The sequence below is a fragment of the Quercus lobata genome, chromosome 8, assembly GCF_001633185.2.
Source record: "Quercus lobata isolate SW786 chromosome 8, ValleyOak3.0 Primary Assembly, whole genome shotgun sequence".
Classification (NCBI taxonomy): Eukaryota; Viridiplantae; Streptophyta; class Magnoliopsida; order Fagales; family Fagaceae; genus Quercus; species Quercus lobata.
The window spans coordinates 22,283,032-22,310,454 of NC_044911.1; the positions used below are offsets into that span (position 1 = coordinate 22,283,032).

A 27,423-nucleotide genomic window follows, 5' to 3' on the forward strand; every position below is an offset into this window, starting at 1 on the left:
TGTGGCCTTGTGGAAAAAAAAAAAAAAAAGGAAGAGAGAGAGAGAGAAGGAAGAAGAGATAAGGACGCCACGGCTTCATGTGCACTAGATTTTTGAATAGGTGTACCGGTATAAGAGATAAGGACTTGAAAAGTCAAAAAGATAGAAAATGTTGGAACTTGTGAAAACAATAAAAATTCAGGTTTTTTTTTTAAAGTAAAATTTGCTAAAATCCGTATTTGCGAGTCCCGTAAATAGTGCATAAAACCCATAGAAAAAAAGCAGGCAAGTTGGGTTTTCCTTTTCAGTGTTATCCAAACCCAGCCTAGTTCACCCAAGTAGGCCATGTTGTTCATCTCTTTTCCGCAGCTTGTCATTCAATTAAACCAAAACTGGGTTTTCTCTATTATCTTTCTCGGGGAGGCTTAGTTTAGCCCATTTGGTTCGCAGTGTAATTAAAAAAAGGGCAACAGCTTGGCTGGAGAGGCCACAGATCAAGCCAATCCACAAACCCTGTATAACATAATGCACATAAAGGAAACATTACAAAAATTTTGTAGTTGATTGTTTCTCAAATTTGTGAATAAGAAAAATAAAATTTTGTACGTCTATGCAGACATGTTTAACTGATGTGTAGATACTTTGTTCATAGTATCATGATATAAGCTCACCTTAGCTTGCAGATTCGTCTTAAATCCAAGGCCGCATGCAATTGGTAAACCAATGATATAGAAGGTCGCCAAGTTAACATAAACAGCCAAGTGCTGCCAACCATATCCTCTGGCCACCCCTGCAGTGTCAAAACCATTAGCCTTGAAACTGAAAATGTAAATTTTTAATGATGAGGTAGAGAGAGCGTATTGTAGAAAATTGTATGATTCAGACCTGAAATGACAGCTTGCACTGAATCAATGAATATTGAAATTGCAATCAGAGGAGTCATTGAAGCAAATTCCTTAATGATTTCAGAGCTATCACTGAAGAAACTAGCCCATATATTGTGACCAAATGCAATAGCCAAAACAAGTGTGACCCCAACAAGGAGAGAGAGCTTTAGACTCACACCTATGGCATTCTTTGCCCGGTTGGGATGGCCTGCTCCCAACTCATTTGACACTCTTGTGCTGTCACAATAAGATAAATTTTTTCAATATTTGGAACATACCGGATAAAAGACAAAGTTTTCCTCTAAACTAGTTTGAAGAATCTCTTCCAACAAATTATGTGGCTTTTAGAGACCATCCACATGTACTTAATCACAGGCCTTGTTAAGTCTTCTTAACAAGTCACATGACTATTAAAAAATTCATGTGATTAAAAGTACATGTTGATGGTTATTTCAATCATGGCAGAAATAGTGGGCTGGAGGAATTTTCCTTTTAAGTTTTATCAACGGAAAAGGAAATGCAGAGCTTAAAAAGAATGAGACAACTTAAAACGAAGGTATTATACAAACTAACCTTGCAGCAGCACTGAGACCATATGAGAGCATGAAAGAGATAGCTTCTGTATTCACGCTGAAGTTTTAATCCAAAAAAGAATTATTAAAGAAAAAATATCAAGTCTAACTGATACAGCTAGGGAAAATGACCGTGAAGCTTACCACATAGCAATCAATGAAGTGGTTGTTTCTGAGTTTTGCAACAATCCCGCTAAGAGAACCAGAATCTCGTAAGCCCAGTACTCCAAACTGACAAAATTTTCTAATTAGAGGACTTGTGAAAGTTATAAGGTCATGACTGTTCTTATGATACCATGTCTTAAGGCTCAACTTATGTACTGGGGTAATTTTGGTCATAATGCTAATTTCAGTATGGACCGGGTTCTTTTAGCCTGTTTAATTTGAGATCAGTTTGGAATTTCATTTGGCCATGGTATATCACTAATATAAAGAAAAATTTCTGAAATTCAGAACACTTCATCAATCATTGGTGAGTGTTTAGTTCATATTTTCTATCTTAATAAGACTGCCTTATATTTTGTCATTCTAAAATATATTCTCATATCAAAATAAGCTATGTCAAAGTTTTTTTTTTTTTTTTTTTTAATTATTAAAAAAAAATAAAGCATAATCATTAAGAATAGCGGACACAATAGAATTAAAAGCACACTTACCATACCATTGCTGCAGAGAGAAGGGCCAGTTTCAAGCTTGGAAGAATGTATTGGAATGATTCCAATGAAAATCCCCCCCATGTATGCTCAACTTTCTTTGTACAAGTCACATACATGGCCAACATAAGGACTGATAGCCATAATGAAACTGAAGCAGCCAACGGAGCTCCCACAAAACTGAGAGATGTCCAGTGTACTAAAGCATATGCAATGCCAGTATGAATAACCAATGGTAGACCTGTGAATATGACCAGGGGCCACAAAATAGATTGTGTCTGAAGAAACCTCACGAGTTTTGCAGGAAGCCATATGCAAATAATCCAGGAATGAGAAACCTTATATAGTGAGCGGCCGTCTTTGCAATCTCAGTTTCTTGATGAAGTAAGATTAGTATAGGTTCCGTATAGAACCAGATAATGGCTATGACGATAGAGAAGAGGAAGGATATGATACAAGAAGCTTGTAGATAAATCCCCAACAGTCTGTATACTTTTGCTCCAAATCCTTGCCCGCAAAGTGTCTCAAGTGATCCACTTAACCCAATCTAGAATGAAAAAACAAATAATTATAATGTAAGAGTCAACTATGGAGTATCATTGAATAGTTAGCCTTCAGTTGAAACCACAGTTCGGTTCGGTTTCATTTTGGGTGGACAACGTCAGTTTCGGTCGAAACCGTTGGAGCAGCAATATGTATTAACCATGAACCAGAATAACAAGTATGGCAGTGAATTTCTATCAAAATCTTCTTGGGCATTCCAGCAGGGATCCTAACAAGTATATCTACTCCTAAATACTCTATAGCTTTAAATGGTGGTTTATTTGGATATTTTGAAGTGAAAAAGAGGTTGAGGCAAAAGGATCCTTTGCCCCCCTACCTCTTTGTACTGATTATAACGGTTTTCACAAGTTTCATATTGCAAAAAAGAGCAGGATGGAATGGTTTCATGTACCATCCTAAAAGTAACAAAAGTGAATCTGTTTCACCTATGTTTTGTTGATGACCAGTTGATTTTTTAAGCTGCTAACAAAGATTCTATTGAGGCTAATAATCAGTTTATAGTAGAGTTCAAGGCACTGTTTGGTTTGGCAACTAATGTGGGTAAGTTTGAGGTCTCTTTGTCAGAGGTGTCAGCTGAAGTTAAAGACTTGAGAGTGCCCTTGATTTCAAGGAAAACCAACTGTGGCACATTGTAGGCCTTTAGTTGATGGCATCAGTACTATACAGTACTCAAATTGGGCAAGCATTTCATTCTTTGAAAAACTTTATGGAGCAGAGGTAATCAATTCATTCTTGTGGAATGGAGCTACTGACAAACCCTATACTGCCAGGATTGCTTGGTCTGACATCAATCCTCCCCAAAAAGAGTGTTGGTTGGGTCTTTGCAAGAACATGGCTGCCATTATGTGGTCCATATGGAGGCTATTTGCAACATTAGTTCTATTTGGGAGGTTATAACTCTTGACGGCTCATGGGGTTGGAGAAAATCATCCATTTGTTGAGATAAAAAGTGGGAAATGGAGATCAAATCCTTTACTAACATTACAATTGGAAAATTTAATGAGAATTTATGTATGACAGACTGACACTGCCAGTGCCAGTACATCGTCAGCTAAATTGTTTTCTTTCATATCAATTGGACAATGGTATGGCCACCAGCCAGGTCAGAAAAGTTGGTGTGCATGTATTCAAGATAAATTGTTTGACATCCAAATTGCATGCTTGGATAAGTTGGAGTGAGCTAAGAGCTAACACTTTCTAAAATTTCACTTTTTTTATTTTATTTATTTTCCTAGTTTAAATTCTAAGCAAAATAAGCTGTTGAAAATAACCTCATCCTTCACAAGAAGGCTGTTTGATTAAGCAATCCTCAAAATAACTGGTGTAGGATTGTGTGGTTTACAAATAATATCCCCAAGCACTCCTTAATTTATTTGGTCGGCCATTCAAAACAGGCTCTCCCCACTAAAGATAACCTTGCTGTGGATTGTGGTCTCTGTTGGAGCAAGCCGGAAGCAAGGGACCACTTAATTATTTTTTGAGTGCTCTATCTCCGAGAGCACAAAACGTGTCTTACCAACGAGTCTATTAGGGACTGGAACTCTGAAATGGTTTGGGCTGCGAATAAGCTCGAAGGTCACAATTTCCAGCAAGGTTGTTTGTAAGCTTGTTTGGTGTGGGATTGTTTACACGTGTGACGCGTGGGCTGATAGAATTTACTAGAATCAATGAGAGAAGGACGAGAACAAAATTTTAAAAACAACTTCAACATGAATGAGACCCACCACTTTTTGTTTAAAAAAATAAAAAATAAAACTGGTTTTAAATTGGTTTTCCAAACAGGCTCATATGCACTCAAGATCAGCTGGTGCAGAGAGTTCTATTCGAGATTGTCTTGTACAAAAGAAGAACATTAAGGATACCAATATTCAAGGCAGAATTCTTTGTACCCTTTGGATCATCATCCCCATACTCTGTGTTTGATTTTAGCTGTTAGTCTAGCCCTCTTTTGTGTTAGTATTTGCTAGTGCGTAGTGGGTCAGCTTTGGCTGCAGGTATAGTTTTGTTTCCTACTGTGTTTTCTTGTTTTGTCTGCTCATGCAACTGTACCACAGTGCTTTGATCATGAAATATTTTCATTCTTCATTAAAATAAGGAAAAATTACAATTTACCACCATAAACTATGTACTAGATTATATTTTGCACCCTAAATTATCCGACTGCACACTTTGCATCCTAAATTATTACACTTACTGTTATTTTTGCTGTTATATTTAATAGAATCTTGCTGTATGTGACAAGCATATACTTCTTGCTTAGGTGGAACAAAATTAAAAGACTGAAACAACCCTCCTCAAACTCAATTAAAACAAAACCCAAATTTTTTCCACATCTCCCTCTATCTCACGTGGGGCCATCCTCTTCCCCAGATTCCACGCAACTTTGGTCTATTAAAACCAGCAGCATTAGAAACACACTTCTCTTTTCCCTTCCTTTTGCTACCACCAATAATAACACTCTCAGGTAAGTTATGAGTAAATGGTATGCAATCACTATCAATCTCTTGACTAATAGTGTATAATACCACACTTTCTACACCTTTATGACAGTCAACCATCTTCAACACATCTGGGTCTGTTTTTATCTGCACAAGCCCTTCATCCAAATTCATGCCAACTTGTTTGTAATAAACTAAATCCCCCCTTTTATATCCATATGACTTCAAAATACTCTCAACCTCAATAAAAGACATACAATCCCTATCATATCCCTCACCATGAATTGATATGTCACCACAAACATAAATTAACCCATTCAAATTCTTGAACCTTCCCCCGTGGTGAATCTCAAATATTAAATCACCTTCTTCCATGTTTTGACTGTATTTTTTTTCTGCATTAAAATATTCTAGTCAAAAACATGCTTTCAATATTACAAGTGGGATAAAAATTATTCTATACAGAGTGGGGACCAATTGAAGACATCACCTAAGTCAATAACAAACACATAATAATATTCTATAACAGTGTTTAAAAAAAAAAAAACACCCATCCATAATTAAAAAATTCAAAAAGCTACCAAATATTAAAATCCCTAACTACTAGGAGGGAGTTTGGATTTGAATTATAAGTGGCTACGTTTGCGTTTTCTGACTTTTTTTTTTTGGTTCCAGCCGCACTATTTGACCAAGTCAACCGTGAACAGTACACGGATGTACTGTTCACGGACCCACAAATTCCACTTTTCAGTCACTTTTTCATTAAAAATGGATCTCATAACACTATTTACACATTTAAAAATTATTTTGCTATAGTGTTTTTAGTTTTCAGTTTCAGCAAAATAAGTTCTATCCAAACATACCGTAGTTCTAATACTCATCAGTAACACAACCAGCGAGAGAGTGAGAGAGTGCAAGGTTCAAACACAAAAACCTTCTACAAATCCGATTAGACAGATGCTACAATCATATGAAATTTAACACAAAACCATATATATATGTATATCTATATCAATCCGAACCCAAAGCAACATCACACAAAATAAACCATTGATTTAAAAGAGGCAGACAGGAAGCTTATGAGTATTTTGTGTGAGCTTAAGAAATTGTGCTCTGAATGCATTTTGATTTTGCACCTGTAATAGAAGATTTAAACTTTGTCAATGTCCAAGGAAGATACGAGGGAAACTCTGAGATTTTGTGTTCTTTTAGAGAGAGGGAGAGTGCAGATGAACCGGTGGGAAACCAATCAAATAAGAAAAAAATTGGGTTTTGTTTTAATTGAGTTTGAGGAAGGTTGTTTCAGTCTTTTAATTTTGTTCCACTTAAGCAAGAAGTATGTGCTTGTCACATGTAGCAAGATTCTATTAAATATAATAGCAAAAATAACATCGGGTTGCAAAGCGTGATAAGTGTAACAGTTTAGGGTGCAAAGTGTGCAGTCGAATAGTTTAGGGTGCAAAGTGTAATCTAGTACATAGTTTAGAGTGGTAAAGTGTAATTTTCCCTTAAAATAAATTTAAAAGTAAGAGTTATGTTACTTCAATGGTATGTATGATCACCCTCAGTTGGTCTTAATCATTCTCATGGTAGACTGAGGGTCAATACAAGCCTCTTCAGCCACGATACTTGCCTATGTTATGCAATGTACACAACTTCCTGGGAAAATACTTGAAGGCATTGACCGAGTTAATTGGAATTTCCTATGGGGCTCCTCGGATTCAATCAAGAAGATGCATTGGATTGGGTGGAAAAAGGTGACCAAACCTAAAGAGGAAGGTGGACTTGGACTGCAAACAGCAAAGGGGCGGAATATTGCACTGTTGGAAAAGCTAAATTGGAGGCTGGCTACAGAAAAAGAAGCTTTATGGGCCAAAGTGGTAAGGCAGAAATACTGCAATCAGCAAAGGATGAATGCAGCCAATGCGGATAGGCTGCCATGCTCTCGTATTTGGGCTGCGGTAAAAAAAGGGAAGGAGGTGTTTAACAAAGGAAGCATGTGGACAGTTGGGAGGGAGAGTAATTTAAGCTTTTGGTCAGGGAATTGGATAAAAAAAGGGCCCCTTCAACAGCAAATTCAGGGGCCTTTAACTCAGGAAGCATCTCAATGGGCAGTGAAAGATATTATGGTGGATTCAGGTTGGGATTGGGATTGCATTCCATTTAAGCTCCCAATGGATATCAAGCTGATGATTCAGGCTACTCCTATAGTTATGACAGGTAGAGGTAAGGATAGGTTAGTATGGATGGAGAATCCAAGGGTTGTATTTGATCTCAAAAGTGCCTATAGTATTGTTGAAAACTCTGATCCTGGTCCTCTTTTTGCTGCAGGTTGGATATGGAAAGCTAAAGCCTTCCTAAAAATAAAGACTTTCCTTTGGAGGTGTGCCCATGAGAGTATTTGAGTTAAAGGCATGCCTGGTTAGAAGAGGATTAGGTGATGAAGAGATTTGTCCTATCTGCAGAGTGGAGGTGGAATCAGTTATGCATGCCGTTAGAGATTGTGGTTGGGCTAAGGCCGTGTGGATGTAGCTGGGTGTTGATAGCACTAACCAAGCCTTTTGGATGACAGATTTGCAAGAGTGGCTTACGTGGAATGGGAAGATGAACCGTAGTTTACTTCCTGGTCAACCCCTATGGAAGATGATCTATCCTTTTGCAATTTGGAATATATGGAAAAGCAGGAATAATGTTGTGTTTAATAGGAAGAATCCCAATCCAAGGCCGGCAACAGACATCATTGCGCAAACTAGGGAGTTTATGTACTGTGTGTGCTCAAATAGAGGTCCAACCCGATACATTGTGAAGGAAGTTAGGTGGGAAAAACCGCCAGAAGGGTGGAGCAAACTGAACACAAATGGTTCAGTCTTGGGCAGCACGGGCCTAGTTGGATGTGGGGGTATTGTGAGGAATAATCAAGGTGGTTGGGTTGCTGGGTTTTCTAGACGTATTGGTTTGTCTAATAGCTTTGTGGCTGAGTTGTGGGGACTACGAGATGGGCTTATACTGTGCTGCAATTTAAATATTACTTCCATTATTGTTGAGCTGGATGCTAAAGCTATTGTTGATATCTTTCAAAATTCAGACTATGAGAATAATGTAGTTTCCCCTATTTTGGATGACTGCAGAGAGCTAATTTGTAGGTTTCAACGGATTCAATTTAAGCACTACTTTCAACAGGTTAACCGGTGTGCCGATAGGCTTGCTAGGATGGTTGCTAATAGGAATTTAGATTTTATTTCCTTCAAAAGTCCGCCTGTGGACTTAGTTAATGTGATGGAAGATGACTTTCATGGCATGTATATGACCAGGCTTTGCTTGGAACATGATATAGCTGTTTAGTTTCTTTAGCAATATATCGTCTCTGTTACCAAAAAAGAAGAAGAAAAAAGTAAGAGAATAGAAAATGTAGTTTATATAAATTGACTAATATGCTCTTGTTACATAATAGGTAAGAAATAGATTTTTTTTATCCTCATTAAATAATATAAAAATTTACATTACACAAATTTTTATTATTTTTCTTTATTATTATATATAATATAAATTTTATGGGCAATAAAAATTGTATTATGTATTAACTTTGCTGGGAAGAAAAACGTGGGCAACAAAGTTTTGAATATATATAAGTTCAACAATTTATATATACTAGGCAGAAAAGATCTAGTTAAAATCGTGGGCAACATCATAAAAAACATGGGCAAAATTAATATTGCTAAGCCAAAGATTTTAACTTGAGTTAATACTGGGCAGAAAATTAATATTGCTAAGCAAAACAAAAAAAACAAAAACAAAAACAAAGAAAATTAAGTTGAGATTATTACCGATAGAAGGAAAAAAGAAAAAAAAGAAAAATAGATGTTCTGATTATTACCGTTGAGGTGTGAAGATGCTTGTAAAGAGGAGTCTGAGAAGATTGATAATGAGAGCTGGGAAAGTGAAAATTAGGTGGGATAGGTGAAATTGTAAGAGCAAAAAAGAAGGGTTATTTTTGTCTTTCTCTCTCAACAGACATTTTCACCCCTATTTTCCCTCCATTTCGGAAAGGCAAATTTTGTATCGGCCTAGGGGAAAAATGCCTGAGCCCAACTAAAAGTTTTCTTTCCTTCCCTCCTTACCAAACAACACACAAACCTATTCCCTCTTTTTTTTTTTTTTTTTTTGAGAATGAACCTGCAAATACCATTAAATTGAAATTGGCATACAACAGAGAACAGAGAAAAGGAAAAAACATGCTATCAATTACAGGATTAACATTTAGCCCAATCTATCAGCAGAACCTGCTGTAACATTGGTGGCTCCATTCCTTTCATACATTTATTTTGTAGCACCATCTACATTTATTTTGTAGATTTCCGGCGGAGGTGCCGCCCACCCAACATCTGGGGGTTGCTGTTTAACATAATTATACACTAAAGCATTTTTATAATCATCCTGAGTGCACAAGGCAAAGTTCCATATTTGAGAAGATGGAATGCCATTAGAATCATGAACCACCTGATTTCTATTAAACCAAATGGACCAAGCAGTGGCGAAAAGAGTTTCAAGGTCATGCGGAGTACCTGCATCCAGTATTTTCAGTGCTAAGTCCACAAGGCAAATGTTCTCTGCCAACAGGTTTACTCTGCAAGCTTGCCAATTCCACCAAACTTCGCAAAGCTTGTCGCAATAAATTAATGCATGACTGGTGCTTTCAATTGCCTTCTCACAGAATGGACATTTGGCCTCAACATTTTCTCTTATATTTTTTCTCCATTATTTTCTGTCCATCATATTTTACTTTCAACCAAACATACTTAGACTCTCTCAAGAACTCAATACTTTTAACACTACATTAGAGGTATATTGTTAGAATTATGGTTAAATAATTAACTTTACTATTTTTAAACTGTTTAAACTTTTAAGACCATCTATAATTTATTAAATATTATTCGAGGTTGGTATCGCAGGACTTAAAAACTAAGAAACATAGCTCCAGTCATGTGGACCTTCAGTTTTTTTTTTTTTTAGCAATGGCCGAAAATATCACTCTCTCTTTCTTTGATTTTTTTTTTCTTTCTTTCTTTCAATTTGTTTCTCTCTTTTGTGGTGGTGATGGGTTTTGTGCTAGTTGTGGGTGGGGTGGTAATGGGTTTTGTGGCTGGTTGTGGGTGTTGTTGTGATGGGTTTTGTGGCTGGTTGTGGGTGTGGTGGTGATGGGTTTTGTGGGTTTTTTTTTTTTTTTTTTTTTTCTTCTTCCGGCTGGTAGTGACGGTGATCGTGGATTTGTGGGTCGGTGATATATGGGTTCTCTTTCCTTTTCACCGGTGGATCGTGGTGGCGGTGGATTGAGGATCGCGGCTGAGATTTGATCAGGTTTTGGATCTTGGATTGCTGCTGATAATTTTTTGTTTTGTTTGGGTCTTAGTTGATCTGGTGTTTTTGGTTGATTTGGTGGGTTTAGGGTTTGTGATTTGGGTTGAGGTTATGGGTGGTGGTGCGGTGGCGGTGGGTTTTGGTTTTTGCAGTGGGTTTGTGATGGGTTGAGGTTATAAAATCTTTACTGTAGGAAAACTAGATAAATAAAAGAAACGAAAGACATGAACATGAAAGAAAGAGTTACCATGACAGCGAGGCCCGTGACACCTGCCCACGAGTTTGCAAGAGTTGCACCGGCAAGCTCGAGCTTACCAAGGTGGCCGGCGAGCATGGCAGATACTAAGGTTATTAAGTAGGCGAAGACATTGGTGAGAATTATTGGTAGGGAAAACAAAAATTGGGTCTTGGCCTCTACCACATCCAACACATTCTTACAACACCCTCTATTTGTTTCTTCTTCTTCACTGTGGTGCTGATCGCTAGCCTCTAACGAGGGTGCAGCACTATTGTTTGGTGACATATTTGGTTTGAAGAATTTTTGTTTTTCTTCGGATTTTGACGGCTTGAGATTAGGGATTTTGACAGATTATGATTATGACGGTTAGTCTTCGAGGATTTTGACGGATTGGGACTAGTTGTGCGTGGTACCAGATGAGTAGTTATAGGAGCATAAATTATTTCACAATTTTTTTGTCCCAAATCTAATTTGACAAATTGTGGATAATTAATTATTATTTACATATAGATTTATAATTTTTTTTATTAATTACACTCTGTCACATTATAATTATAATAAAAAATTATGAAAAATTTTATGTTTCTAAACTTTTCCGGTACCAGATACATTTGATACGGACGATTGAGGTTTAAAGTTGCAAATATTCAATATAAAAAATAAATAAAAGTAAAAAAAGGTAAAAGTAAATAAGTAAAAAAAGAAAAAAAAAATTGTGAGGGATTTAGGTGAATTGTACAGTATAATTGCATTTAATAGTTTCACCGGTGCGGCCCAATCCAATAAATGCTCCACTCGATCCGGAAGTTGTTTTTTTCTTGTTTTTTTTAATGAAACGTTGATGCAATGTGAGAGAATTTTTTATAAAAAAATAAATAATTTTCATTTTGTTGACTATATAACATGTTGCTCTGTACCTATCCTTTATTTGGGAGGAAACAATGAAAAAATCTCTAATTAAGGCTTACAGAGATTGATTAAACTTTCTTTTAATTGAGAAATAATTTAGAAAGAGATTAAATTTTATAAGGATGGGGTGTAAAACTCATGTTTTACACCATCTAATAAGTGATTTCACATTATCATTTTACTTAAAATTCAATACATCCTACCACACCTAATAACATCTTAATAAATTCCCAATTCTTAAATATGTGATAAGATGATGCGGTATGTGGCATATTGAGTAACTCATTTAAAGATACTTTATAACTGCAAAGATAGGTGTAACTTAATCGACATTTTTTAGTATTTCTAACAAAAATCTTCAGGATTCAATTATTCAAATCTCTTTCTCCACAGTATCGTAGAAAAAAAATCAATAGATTTGAAAAATGCATGTGGCTATGAGGAAAACCGTTATTGAAAGACATGGGAATAAATGTCCTATTTCGTGATAATTTCAATTATTTCCATCCACTTAATTGTACAATGACTTCGATTAATACCATCCACCTAAAAAGAGGGAAAGTGAAAACATCGTTGTCAAAAAAAGTTACATTAGATATACATCATTATAAGTTTCTTTAAAAAAACTTTATCCTCTCTCCCTGTGTGTGTGTGTTAATAGTTAGTATTCTCAAAAAAGAAAAAAAGAAAAAAAAGTGACATTACTATTGCAGTTTGCATGTAAAATGTTTGCATTTGCACAAAAGAGATTTAACACCAATCATATGCATCAATTCTTTGTGGACCATTGGAGGATTTCCTATAGTTTGAACTTTGAACTCGAAAGGCCACAAATCAAGAGTTTAGTTTTGTTTATGACACTTCATTTTTGTGCTTAGGAAATAAATGTTTAAAAAAAAAAAAAAATCTTCTTTCTCTTGGAAGTTTTTATACTGTGTTTATATTGGTTTTCCCCCTTCTATTTTGCATCAGTATAAAGTAGAATTGCTTAGTATATTATTTTAAATATATTGATTTTAGAATAAGTTTAATTTGTGTTTAAGCAATTGAGAGATGTAATGGAGGAGATTTAGGAATTGGCTTTTGCAATTATATATAGTAATGGTAAAAGATATTGATTGATGGGGCATAAACAAAGGGAATTTTGAATCCTCCATCACAAATGCAAAAACAAAACTCGTTATAGACGAGTGTCACATATTATATTTACACAATTATATATAACCATATTTGTTACTACATGACAAAATTGTCACAAAACTTGTTGTATGCATATATTCTCTTTACACATGTTATTTTTGTGATTTTATAACTGACTAACTCCATGACAATCCGCTCATTTACACCTACACCATAAATCAACTAAATGGTTCCATGGTCTAACCCAAAAATAGGTGGGCCTCTTCCCACCCCCCCCCCCCCCCCCCCCCCGGTGCGCGCGCGGGGGATGCTTTAGAGTGGAAATACTTCATGTTTCTGTCTCCAAGCATCAGCCATTGAACCTTTGCTCGCTGTTGCCACATAATCTCCTCACTATCCAAAAGGTCATTAATCTCCCTTCTTAGCTTATTGATTTCTCTTCCCATACTACCATCTGTGTCTCTTGCTATGCTACCATGTTGTTAAGGCCCTTTTTTTTTGGGGATTTGCTTTGGTACCTTCCTAAAGGTGGCCAAATTCCACCTATTTAGCTCAGCTACACACTGATTGAGTCTCTCAGCCATACCACAAGGGGTATTTTGATTTCTACTATTTTCCTAGGCAGCCTCAATTATGTCTCTGCATTCTCTCTTTTTATCCAACATTGCTTCGAAGTGAAACTGTCATTTTCTAGGATGTCGAGGAGTAAAGGAATCTGAGACTAGTAGAGCAAAGTGATCAGACTTGGAGTCCACAATGTGGTGGACTTAAACCTCCTTGTATTTTTCAATCTAGTCTTGTGTTACCAAAACCCTATCTAGTCTTAGATAAATTCTGTCATCCCCTTCCTGCATATTACACCATGTAAAGTTTGGACCAGTATATCCCAAATCCTTGAAATTACAGGTGTCTACTACTGACCTGGACCCTTCCATTTGCCTTTGGGATCTTTGCACTCCTCCCCATTTTTCATTTACTGACAAAATCTCATTAAAATCTCCAAAACAAATCCATGGTAGTTGGAATCTTCTATTCAGGCTTTTTACTATTCCCAAAACTCTTTTCTTTTATGCGTTTCAGGGTGCCCATAAAACCCGGTTATTCTTCACTTGAAATCAGAAGACTCATCAGTCACTATTGCATCAATGAAGTTTCCTGCATATCCCATGATTTCTAACTTGATCTCTTTCTTCCAAAGCATTGTGAAACCTCCACAATTTTGAGCTTTTGGAACAATCAAACCAAAAACAAAACCAGCTTTCTCCTTCTCTCTTTTCATGGCACTCATCTTCAATTTAGTCTCCATTAAAAAGACTATTTTGGGATCCCAACGCTGCACAATTTCTCGCAGTGCCTTAAATATTATCATTATTACCCAACCTTTATTGTGAAGTGTCACAATGTCTTTTTTATCTTCATAATTTTTCATTTTAGGGCTTGCTGTGACTTGAGCCACATTGTCTAAGGAAATGAAACACTTTAGTGGGTGTTCTACTTTTGTTTATATGTGTCTGAAATTTGTTCATAGGTTTGTTTATTATTTATTCCCCTTGATGTGCTATATCATAAAAGACTTTTTTTATGGTAATTATCGTCATTTTTGTTGATTAGATCTGCATAATTAGTAGTTGTTGCATCTTCATCATTATCATAAGTTTAAGATAGAGATTACCCTCATCAATAGCGGTTGCGTCTTCTTCATTGCCAAACTTGATCATCTTGACATACGTTTTATTTATTTGATTGTACCACATGTATTTATTTACTTTTAAGATGGATTCTATTTGATTGTAAGATTTTTATGTCTTTTGATATAAATTAACTAGCTGGTATGCTAGCCAAACCGCTTGCTTCTTCAGTTTTTTTTTTTTTTTTTTCCCCTAATCTTTTACTTTGCCTCCAACACTATCATAATTGGTTGTCTCTCTACATATATATATATATATATATATATATTGTTTTGTAGGATCCAAGCAAGAAAGAGTTTAAGATGCTTGCTGTGTTATTCTCTCAAATTTTTTACAGCATAAACAACTTGCGGTATTGAAGAAATTACTGAATATTTTTATATCAATAGCTATTTGTTAATAGGTGTTTGACAACTTTAGAATATGAAAAGTTTTAGGTTAAATGGGTAACAACTTTAATTTTGTTAATTTTTGCTTTCTAAATTACTAATAGTGATTTATCATATTAAATTGGTAGTTTATTTGTATATTAATCTCCTACAATGTTGTAATGTTATATATATATATATATATATATGTATGTATGTATGTATGTATGTATATATATATATATATATTTTTTTTTTTCTAATTTTTGAGGTTTAATTTAAATAATTTTGAATAAGCCCTCTGAAATCAAATTCAATACAAAAGAAATTTTGTTAGGGACTTTGTAAGGCTAAAGGGAGCTTGAAGATAATATAAGTTTTGGCCTCTCGTAATATACTTATATTGTGATCTTCAGTTGCTATAAGTAGTATTGTAGTAACTTAAATATGAAATTCTAGATGTAACGCAAACAGCTAAGGATAACAACATTCACTAATATTTGTCTTTTTAATTTAAATGGTATTTTGCATAATTGCTTAGCATTCATTAGATTTTATTTTCAATAATTTTCCTGTGCATCACACGGGTTAAATACTAGTATATATAAAAGTAGTGACCTCATGTGAGAAAGCATGAATTTCTGCCATGTGGCGCTCTCTTTGACAAGGAATTTTTTTCACATAAATTCTTTACTCAAGTGCCACATCAGAGATATTGACTAATTAAAATTCTAAAGATAAAAACTCTTTATTCTCTTAGATTCATTATATTAGGACATTCCTCAAGTGCCATGTCAGAGATAAGGGCTAATTAAAATTTAAAAGATAAGGACTCTTCATGTTATTGGCTTCATTGTTTCAAGACTTTCCTCTTTCTCACAAAGCACAAAACTTTTCATGTTTCCACTCACCATTTTCATTTCTTGTACTTCTGCTACTTTATATATACCTACCGGTCCGACCCATAGCCTTTAGCCTCCGTTTGGATACCAATGAAAAATGAAAATTATTTCACTATTCAACTTATTTTTGCTACTATTCATAAGCTTCACTGCACTTTTTAGTACTATTCATGGGTTCCACTATACTATTTCAGCTAACTTTTACCTTTATCTATAGTACTTTTAGTAATAAGTTTTCAGTTTCAGCAAAATGAACGGTATTCAAATAGACCTTTAATCTTCATGCCATAGGTTAGGTGCTTTTTTATTTTGTTTTAGCCCTCACAATTTCTTGGTTTCTTAGTAATTTTTGACTACTATTTAGTGTAGTATTGGTATGATGCTCGACCATAAAAGTAAAAAATTATGATTATTTTGGAGTTTTCTTTGTGAATCAAGATTATTTAAGCTTTAGCTGCAATTATTCAAGAATAGTGTGCAAATGGTGTACAAACTACAATCATATTGTTAGTTCCCTCCATCAAAGCTAGAATTAAGTAATTCTTCACATAATTTTTATGTTCTTTCTCATGTATCTTTTATGTATTGTACTTATCCAACTAAATCTTTTTTTTTTGGTTAGAGTTGTTGATTATAGTTGTTGCGGTTTGTTAGGATTAATTTCAAATTATTTAATTTTCTGTTACGGTTTTGATATACGATTGTAAGTTAATTAGTATGCTAAAGGGTCGAGATGTCCTGTTGAAGGGAGCAAAATGGAGAGTGGGCTATGGAAAATCCATTAGTGTGTGGCTGGATGCTTGGTTGCCACCCCTTGACCATCCATGAATCCTATCACCACAGGTTGAAGGCTTTGAAGACTTGAAGGTTTTTGATCTCATAGACCCAGAATCTAAAAGCGGGGATGAAAATATGCTACATGGTCTATTTGTTCCCGAGGAGGTGAGTTTGATAAAGAGCATCCCATTATGCATCACCTCAGTTGAAGATAAACTTGTGTGGCCCTTCACTGCTTCGGGTGAGTACACGGTAAAGTCTAAGTACAACTTCCTAGCAAAGGTGAACTTGAATACTCAGGCTTCAGAACAATTGGTGCAAGACAATGGGGTTTGGAAGCTGGTTTGGGGTCTTCAGATCCCAAATAAAGTAAAAAATTTCATTTGGAGATCATGTAGAGATGCGATCCCCATGAAGAAGAACCTGAAGAAGAGACAAATCCTCCAAGAAGATAGCTAAGATCATTACCATCAAGTGTCTGAAACGGTTCCCCATGCAATATGGGAATGCCCGACCCTTACACCGATCTGAGATTCCATAGAAGAACTCTCTTTTCGCAAGAACCGTTCATTCCGAGACACATAGGAGCTGTTACTCTTTGCCAACGAAGAGTAAAAAAATATAGAATTGATGGTGGTAACAATTTGGACTATCTGGTCCCGTAGAAACCATATTAGAGTGTAGCATAATGATTATCCCATAACCCAGGTCATTCCAAATGCTCGGCAAGCCCTCTTTGTTTTCCATCCTACAAACAGAGCCCAACAATCTCCAGCCACGGTGTCTAGCACAAACAGGGTTACTTGGATCCCACCACCAACAAACTCTCTCAAGATCAACTTTGATGGGGCACTTTTCAAAGATATTAACAAAGTTGGTTTGGGTGTTGTTATTCGAAATGACCATGGACAGGTACTTGCATCCTTATCGGAACAGATCCAGTTGCCTTTCTCCTCCGACCTGGTTGAAGCAATAGCAGCGGCATGGGCCATCTCTTTCGCTCATGAACTCAGCCTCTCCAATTACATATTGGAAGGTGACTCAGATGTGGTGATAAACGCTCTCAAAAGGAATGATGACTCCCTATCTTCTTTTGGCCACACTCTTGCTTCGACCAAAATCTTAACAGAGGTCAATTGTATTACTTTTTCCCATACTCGTAGAATTGGCAATGTTGTTGCTCATAACCTAGCAAAATATGCAAGACATGTCATAGGTTTTAAGGTGTGGATGGAGGATGTTCCTCCACATCTCCATTCTGTATTGTTCACTGACTATGACTGATTTCAATGATATTCACAGTCTTCTTTCTCAAAAAAAAAAAAAAAAAAAAAAACTTCTCTATATAAAAACAAAACTCATGTGTAAAATTAATAATACAAGATCAATTCTCCCAATTTTAGCTTATACTTTTCTTGAATTTTAGCATTCTCTCTCTCTCCTTTTTTTTTTTTTTTTTTTAGGATATAAAGGTCCTATTAGAGGCAATTAAAATTGATAAATTGAAGTATATTTAGCCAATTATTCATTGTTTGATTACATTCTCTTTATGTTGGTCCACAAATAAATTTTTTTTTTTTTTTCTTTTAGATTATGAACAAAGTGTTTGAGATTTGGTGGTGAGAATGAAGTGGTTGAGGAAGTGTTCGGTTTTAGAAATAAAGTCTACCTTTTATCAAGATGTTATTTTATTATTTTAAATATTAAATTTATACTATGGTATAGATTCCTAGAAATTTCTAATAACTATGCAATTCCAATCTCATATATATAGATTAGTAAAGAAAACCTACTCAATAGTCTGAAATCACTTTTAGGATAAGAAAAAATTATAAAATATGAATTAAAAAATATTAAACTTCAAATAATTTAGCAATATTATAGGAAATATCATAAATACAATATGACAAAATGAATATTATATATGGGTCTTAAAAGAATAAAAATCATTTTCAAATGAAATTACCAAGCATCCATGTATCGCGAGGGACATTATCTAGTTTGCTATAGAGATGTATAAAAAATATTCAAAAAAAAAAAAAAAACTTAGGTTATGTTTGGTAACAGTTTTTGTTTTCTATTTTCAAAAACTTATTTTTGGGAATATAAAGAAAAAAAATTTTCTTTTTATTTTTGAAATAAAAAACATGTTTGGTTAGTTGAAATTAAAAAAAAGGTTTTTGAAGAAAAAAATAGAAAATACTAAAATATATTGTTCCTAGGATTTGAACTCTAATTGCTAATTTATTAAATAAGACAGATTCATTAAATTAAGTACATATTTTCATTAACTTTTGAAAATTAAAAACTTAAAACAGTCTTTTACATATTTTAAGTTTCCTTTACAAATTGAGTTTTGAGAACAATTTTTGTTTTTTGTCCATTTTAGGTTACCAAATAAGTTTTTTAGTCTCAAAAATAGAAATTTGTATTTGGAAACAGAAAATAAGGGGAAAAAACAGTTACCAAACATACCCTTAGCATATTTTAAGTTACCTTTACAAATTGAGTTTTGAGAACAATTTTTATTTTCTGTCCATTTTAGGTTACCAAATAAGTTTTTTAGTCTCAAAAATAGAAATTTGTATTTGGAAACAGAAAATAAGGAGAAAAAACAGTTACCAAACATACCCTTAGCATCTTCCGTTAAAATTAGCACTCAAAATACTAACAAAGTTAATAAACCAATATCATCCAACTCGTAATATATTGAGAATTTATAAGTCTAAATATACCAATTCTTATATTAGCACAATGGTACATCAATTTATAGTTTTACTTCTCCAAATGTTATACCAAAGACAAATTTAAGGCCAGAATATACTAGATAAAATTAGTGAATAAAGCCCCTATAATTTTGTTAAATAAATTAAAGTGGAAAAATCATAAAACAAAATTTAAATAGATATAAAAGAAAATTTGAAGAAGAATTTTGTACCTATCATGATTTTATAGCCATTTTTGCTTAGATTAAATTAAAAAAAAAAAAAAAAAAAAAACTCTTTGTTAAGAATGATGGCACAAACTATACGACTGCCATCATTATATATAGTCTTTATAATGCTAAGAAACCTAATGACATGAGGCTAATTTTTAGCAATAATGGAGATATTTTTAAAACTTCTGGGGGGCGATGGCCCTCACAATTGTACATGGTTCTGCACCTGTCACTAGATCCGTGAAGCTTATCCTAGAAAGTACGAGTGCGGCTCCAGGGTTGTCGCACTCGCACCCGACGCGATGTTCGATGCCGTTGACAGCATGTCCGTGTCACTTTTTTTTTTTTTTTGGATTTGCACCAATTGGGGCTGATTCACACTGAACCGGGCCGATTCCGGCGAAAATGGGTGCCTAAATGGCCGATATGGCCCAATTCTGACTGAAACAGGCCGCCACCATGTTGCCAGCCTCCATTCTTCTGCCTCATGTGGCCTTCTGAGAGAAGAAAAAATTGAAAAGTCAAAAAGATAGAAAATGTTGAAACTTGTGAAAATAGTAAAAATACAGGTTTTGATTCTTTGATTTTATCACCTTTACCCATCAGTTTTTATTATTCTTCAATACTTTGATTTTATCACCTCATTACTTTTTTTTAAGGAAAATAATTTATATTATAAATATGTTATTGGGCCAAAATTAGGGTTGTGTAAACATTATAATAATATATATAAATATGCTTTTAAATTTATTAATATATGTTTACCATTACTCTTACATTGGTATATGTTTACCATTATATAAAAAGATAAGCTTAGCAATATATAGAAAATATAAATAAAAATATTTTTAATAATTTTTTAATCACCGCAGTTTGCTGCACCCACACCCTACTTTAAAAATTTGCCAACTCCTACACCTGAATTTGAATCCACACCCATGCTTAATAGGGGATATCACCGAATTCAACAAAGATCTATTAAATTCTACGGGATCTCTATCAAATATGGTGAAATATTTGCCGGACCACATGCTAAAACTTGTCACTACAAAATGCATGTGCAACATAATGTGTGTCATTGGTCATTTATTAGGGGTCTGTTTAGATATTGCATATTGCTGAAAACTAAAAACTGAAAACACTATAGCAAAATAAATTTTAAATATATGAATAGTGCTGTAAGACCCAATTTTAAAGTAAAATTTGCTAAAATCCGTACTTGCAAGTCTCATGAATAGTGCACGAGACCCATAAAAAAAAAGCAGGCGCGTTGGGTTTTTCTTTTCAGTGCTATCCAAACCCAGCCTAGTTCACCCAAGCAGGCCATGTTGTTCATCTCTTTTCCGCAGCTTGTCATTCAATTAAACCAAAACTGGGTTTTCTCTATTATCTTTCTCGGGGAGGCTTAGTTTAGCCCATTTGGTTCGCAGTGTAATTAAAAAGAGGGCAACAGCTTGGCTGGAGAGGCCACAGATCAAGCCAATCCACAAACCCTGTATAACATAATGCACACAAAGGAAACATTACAAAAATTTTGTAGTTGATTGTTTCTCAAATTTGTGAATAAGAAAAATAAAATTTTGTACGTCTATGCAGACATGTTTAACTGATGTGTAGATACTTTGTTCATAGTATCATGATTTAAGCTCACCTTAGCTTGCAGATTCGTCTTAAATCCAAGGCCGCATGCAATTGGTAAACCAATGATATAGAAGGTCGCCAAGTTAACATAAACAGCCAAGTGCTGCCAACCATATCCTCTGGCCACCCCTGCAGTGTCAAAACCATTAGCCTTGAAACTGAAAATGTAAATTTGTAATGATGAGGTAGAGAGAGCGTATTGTAGAAAATTGTATGATTCAGACCTGAAATGACAGCTTGCACTGAATCAATGAATATTGAAATTGCAAGCAGAGGAGTCATTGAAGCAAATTCCTTAATGATTTCAGAGCTATCACTGAAGAAACTAGCCCATATATTGTGACCAAATGCAATAGCCAAAACAAGTGTGACCCCAACAAGGAGGGAGAGCTTTAGACTCACACCTATGGCATTCTTTGCCCAGTTGGGATGGCCTGCTCCCAACTCATTTGACACTCTTGTGCTGTCACAATAAGTTAAATTTTTTCAATATTTGGAACATACCAGAGAAAAGACAAAGTTTTCCTCTAAACTAGTTTGAAGAATCTCTTCCAACAAATTATTTGGCTTTTAGAGACCATCCACATATACTTAATCACAGGCCTTGTTAAGTCTTCTTAACAAGTCACATTACTATTAAAAAATTCATGTGATTAAAAGTACATGTTGATGGTTATTTCAATCATGGCATAAATAGTGGGTTGGAGGAATTTTCCTTTTTTAAGTTTTATCAACGGAAAAGGAAATGCAGAGCTTAAAAAGAATGAGACAACTTAAAACGAAGGTATTATACAAACTAACCTTGCAGCAGCACTGAGACCATATGAGAGCATGAAAGCGATAGCTTCTGTATTCACGCTGAAGTTTTAATCCAAAAAAGAATTATTAAAGCAAAAATATCAAGTCTATGATTGATACAGCTAGGGAAAATGACCGTGAAGCTTACCACATAGCAATCAATGAAGTGGTTGTTTCTGAGTTTTGCAACAATCCCGCTAAGAGAACCAAAATCTCGAAAGCCCAGTACTCCAAACTGACAAAATTTTCTAATTAGAGGACTTTTGAAAGTTATAAGGTCATGACTGTGCTTATGATACCATGTCTTAGGGCTCAACTTATGTACTGGGGTAATTTTGGTCATAATGCTAATTTCAGTATGGACCGAGTTCTTTTAGCCTGTTTAATTTGAGATCAGTTTGGAATTTCATTTGGCCATGGTATATAACTAATGTAAAGAAAAATTTCTGAAATTCAGAACACTTCATCAATCATTGGTGAGTGTTTAGTTCGTATTTTCTATCTTAACAAGACTGCCTCATATTTTGTCATTCTAAAATATATTCTCATATCAAAATAAGCTATGTCACAATTTTTTTTATTTTTTATTTTTTATTTTTTTTTTATAAAAATTATAATTACTAAAGAAAAAGCATAATCATTAAGAATAGCGGACACAATAGAATTAAAAGCACACTTACCATACCATTGCTGCAGAGAGAAGGGCTAGTTTCAAGCTTGGAAGAATGTATTGGAATGATTCCAATGAAAATCCCCCCCATGTATGCTCAAATTTCTTTGTACAAGTCACATACATGGCCAACATAAGGACTGATAGCCATAATGAAACTGAAGCTGCCAATGGAGCTCCCACAAAACTGAGAGATGTCCAGTGTACTAAAGCATATGCAATGCCAGAATGAATAACCAATGGTAGACCTGTGAATATGGCCAGGGGCCACAAAATAGATTGTGTCTGAAGAAACCTCAAGATGTTTTGCAGGAAGCCATATGCAAATAATCCAGGAATGAGAAACCTTATATAGTGAGCGGCCGTCTTAGCAATCTCAGTTTCTTGATGAAGTAAGATTAGTATAGGCTCTGTATAGAACCAGATAATGGCTATGATGATAGAGAAGAGGAAGGATATGATACAAGAAGCTTGTAGATAAATCCCCAACAGTCTGTATACTTTTGCTCCAAATCCTTGCCCACAAAGTGTCTCAAGTGATCCACTTAACCCAATCTAGAATGAAAAAACAAATAATTATAATGTAAGAGTCAACTATGGAGTATCATTGAATAGTTAGCCTTCAGTTGAAACCACAGTTCGGTTTGGTTTCGTTTCGGGTGGACAACGTCAGTTTCGGTCGAAACCGATGGAGCAGCAAAACGTCTTAACCATGAACAAGAATAACAAGTATGGCAGTGAATTTCTATCAAAATCTTCTTGGGCATTCCAGCAGGGATCCTAACAAGTATATTTACTCCTAAATACTCTATTGCTTTAAATGGTGGTTTATTTGGATATTTTGAAGTGAAAAAGAGGTTGAGGCAAAAGGATCCTTTGTCCCCCTACCTCTTTGTACTGATTATAACGGTTTTCAAAAGTTTCATATTGCAAAAAAGAGCAGGATGGAATGGTTTCATGTACCATCCTAAAAGTAACAAAAGTGAATCTGTTTCACCTATGTTTTGTTGATGACCAGTTGATTTTTTAAGCTGCTAACAAAGATTCTATTGAGGCTAATAATCAGTTTTTAGTAGAGTTCAAGGCACTGTTTGGTTTGACAACTAATGTGGGTAAGTTTGAGGTCTCTTTCTCAGAGGTGTCAGCTGAAGTTAAAGACTTGAGAGTTGAGAGTGCCCTTGGATTCTTTGTACCCTTTGGATCATCATCCCATACTCTGTGTTTGATTTTAGCTGTTAGTCTATCCCTCTTTTGTGTTAGTATTTGCTAGTGCCTAGTGGGTCAGCTTTGGCAGCAGGTATAGTTTTGTTTCCTTCTGTGTTTTCTTTTTGTCTGCTCATGCAACTGTACCACAGTGCTTTGATCATGAAATATTTTCATTGTTCATTAAAATAAATCTAAAAGTAAGAATTGTGTCACTTCAATGGTATGTACGATTACTCTCATTTGGTCTTAATCATTCTCATGGTAGACTGAGTAACTGTTTGGTTAGAAGAGTGAAGAAGTAGAAGGATAAAAAAAATTTAATTTTTTTTTGTGTGTATTTAGTTGTAGAGGTGGGAAAGTAAGATAAAAAAAATAAAAATGTGAAAAACTCTTTTATTTGATTGAAGAAAAAAAAGTAAGAAAATAGAAATGTAAATTATATAAATTGACTAATATACTATTGTTACGTAATATATAAAAAATAGATTTATTTATACTCATTAAATAATATAAAAATTTACGTTACACATAAATTTTTATTATTATATATAATATAAATTTTATGGGCAATAAAAATTGTATTATGTGTCAACTTTGCTGGGAAGAAAAACGTGGGCAACAAAGTTTTGAATATATAAGTTCAACAAATTATACTAGGCAGAAAAGATCTAGTTAAAATCGTGGGCAACATCATAAAAAACATGGACAAAATTAATATTGCTAAGCCAAAGATTTTAACTTGAGTTAATACTGGACAGAAAATTAATATTGCTAAGCGAAAAAAGAAAAAAGAAAAAAGAAAATTAAGTTGAGATTATTACCGATAGAAGGACAAGAAGAAGGAAAAAGAAAAAAAAAATAAAAAGATGTTCTGATTATTACCGCTGAGGTGTGAAGATGCTTGTGAAGAGGAGTTTGAGAAGATTGATGATGAGAGCTGGGAAAGTGGGAATTAGTAGGGTTAGTGAAACTGTAAGAGCAAAAGAGGGCCACTTTTGTCTTTCTCCCTTAGGTGTGAAGATGCTTGTGAAGAGGAGTATGGAAAGATTGATGATTAGTGCTGGAAAAGTAGAAATTAGGTAGGGTAGGTGAAACTGTAAGAGTAAAAGAAAGAGGTTATTTTTGTCTTTCTCTCTCAACATGAAAAATGTCTGGCCCACCTAAAAATTTTCTTTCCCTTTCTTTTTATCAAACAACACACAAACCTAGACTCTGTCATGAACTCAATACTTTTAACACTACATTAGATGTATATTGTAAGAATTATAATTAAATAATTAAATATATATATTTTTAAACTTTTAAGATAATGTGTAATTTATTATATATTATTCGAGGTTGGTATCGCAGGACTTTTTTTTTTTTTTGATAACCGGTATCGCAGGACTTAAAAAACAAGAAACATAGCTGCAGTCATGTGAACCTTCAGTTTTTTAATCATATAATAGGTCACGTTTATGGCTTTATGCATGCTTTTGCTATTGAATTTTTTATATTCTTGGTCATATGTGGAGTGCAGTGGAGTGGTTGCATGGATTGTCAATACGACCTTTCACAATCATCATTGTCATATTCGAAAGCAATTACGTGGAAACCACTTTATAAAACAAAACCCAAAAAAAAAAATAAATAAATAAAAAAGAGGCAATAAACAATTCCTTCTGCCACTTCTGCTCTCCCACTGAGTCTTATTCCTCCACAAGAATATAAGAATTACTTATGATGTAATTAATTCCAAATCCTATGTGTATTTATTGGGGTTTGATACTTATTTGTACCCCAGCCTAGAGACAATATAATATAACACAAGCAACAAGATTGATATATACTGCAAAAAAAATTGTAATATGAAGCTGCTTAATTTAAGATTTTAAGAAAATGAAGAAAAACTAGATAAATAAAAGAAATGAAAGACAGGAACATAATAGAAAGAGTTACCATGACAGCGAGGCCTGTGACAACTGCCCACGAGTTTGCAAGAGTTGCACCGGCAAGCTCGAGCTCACCAAGGTGGCCGGCGAACATGACAGATATTAAGGTTATTAAGTAGCAGAAAACATTGGTGAGAATCATTGGTAGGGAAAACAATAATTGGGTCTTGGCCTCTACCACATCCAACACATTCTTACAACACCCTCTATTTGTTTCTTCTTCTTCTTCTTCTTCCTCGTTGTGATGGTGATCACTAGACTCAAACAAGGGTGTAGCACTCTCTGAACTTGTGTTTGGTGACATATCTGGTTTAAGAATATTTTTTGTTTTTCTTCTACAACCTTTTCTCCATATAATCTTCTTAAATACATGCCAGTCTTACTAGGATTTTGACATGGTCGTGCGGCCCAATCCAATAAACAAATCACTGATTTTCACAATGAATTAAACATTGAGGGAGACAACAAACTAGGAAAGACAAATAAATTAATTTTCGATACATGATCTGACAGCTGTACTGATTTTCTTATCTAGAGGAAAATCCAGTGGCGCCACTCGATCCGGAAGTTGTTTTTTTTCTTGTTTTTTAATGAAACGTTGATGCAATGTGAGATTTTTTTTTTTTTTTTAAATGAAAAAATAAATAATTTTCATTTTGTTGACTATGTACCTATCCTTTATTTGGGAGGAAACAATGAAAAAATCTCGAATTAAGGCTTACAGAGATTGATCAAACTTTTGTTTTTATTGAGAAATAATTTAGAAATACTTTAACTGCAAAGATAGGTGTAACTTAATTGACTTTTTTTAGTATTTCTAACAAAAATCTTCAGGATTCAATTATTCAAATCCCTTTCTCCACAATAACTTAGAAAAAAAAAATCAATGGAGTTGAAAAATTCATGTGGCTATGAGGAAAACCGTTATTAAAAGACATGGGAATAAAGGTCTTTTCTGTGATAACTTCAATTATTTCCATCCACTTAATTGTACAATGACTTTGATTAATACCATCCACCTAAAATGAGGGAAAGGGAAAACATCGTTGTCAAAAAAAGTCACATTACCATTGCAATTTGCATGTAAAATGTTTGCATTTGCACAAAAGAGATTTAACACCAATCATATGCATCAATTCTTTGTGGACTATTGGAGAATTTCCTATGGTTTGAACTTTGAACTCGGAAGGCCACAAATCAAGAGTTTAGTTTTGTTTATGACACTTCATTTTTGTGCTTAGGAAATAAAGGTTTTTTTTTTTTTTTTTTTTTTTTTTTAAATCTTCTTTCTCTTGGAAGTTTTTATGCTGTGTTTATATCGGTTTCCGCCCCTTCTATTTTGTGTCAGTATGAAGTAGAATTGCTTGGTATATTATTTTAAATATATTGATTTTAGAATAAGTTTAATTTGTGTTTAAGAAATTGAGAGATGTAATGGAGGAGATTAAGGAATTGGCTTTTGCAATTATATATGGTAATGGTAAAAGATATTGATTGATGGGGGCATAAACAAAGGGATTTTTGAATCCTTTGTCACAAATGCAAAAACAAAACTCATTATAGACGAGTGTCACATATTATATTTACACAATTATATATAATCATATTTGTTACTACATGACAAAATTGTCACAAAATTTGTTGTATGCATATGTTCTCTTTACACATGTTATTTTTGTGATTTTATAACTGACTAACTCCATGACAATCCGCTCATTTACATCTACACCATAAATCAACTAAATGATTCCATGGTCTAACCCAAAAAT

The 27,423-nt window shown here is 34.3% G+C and overlaps 1 protein-coding gene and 1 pseudogene across 1 annotated transcript; both read right to left on the reverse strand.

The window, feature by feature from the left end:
* Positions 1-290: 290 nt before the first annotated feature.
* Positions 291-10,971, reverse strand: LOC115956612 (annotated as a pseudogene).
* Positions 10,972-20,550: 9,579 nt separating this feature from the next.
* LOC115957315 (protein DETOXIFICATION 19-like) lies at positions 20,551-26,134 on the reverse strand. The gene is made up of 7 exons (XM_031075537.1): positions 25,662-26,134; positions 22,528-23,072; positions 21,996-22,082; positions 21,851-21,907; positions 21,274-21,512; positions 21,060-21,178; positions 20,551-20,901 (listed from the first exon to the last, which is right to left on the reverse strand). Exons 1-7 carry the CDS (start codon positions 25,956-25,958, stop codon positions 20,770-20,772), a joined length of 1,476 nt encoding a protein of 491 aa, XP_030931397.1. The 5' UTR covers positions 25,959-26,134; the 3' UTR covers positions 20,551-20,769.
* Between the last annotated feature and the right edge of the window lie 1,289 nt (positions 26,135-27,423).

Excerpts from the sequence above, each read along its gene's own strand:
- LOC115957315 (XM_031075537.1), bottom strand. The coding sequence starts at position 25,958 with ATGTCACCAAACACAAGTTCAGAGAGTGCTACACCCTTGTTTGAGTCT. Across the intron at positions 22,083-22,527 it reads CTCTCTGCAGCAATGGTATG|TTTGGAGTACTGGGCTTTCG; the intron begins GTAAGTGTGCTT and ends AAATTTTGTCAG. Across the intron at positions 21,179-21,273 it reads AGTGCAAGCTGTCATTTCAG|GGGTGGCCAGAGGATATGGT; the intron begins GTCTGAATCATA and ends TTGACACTGCAG.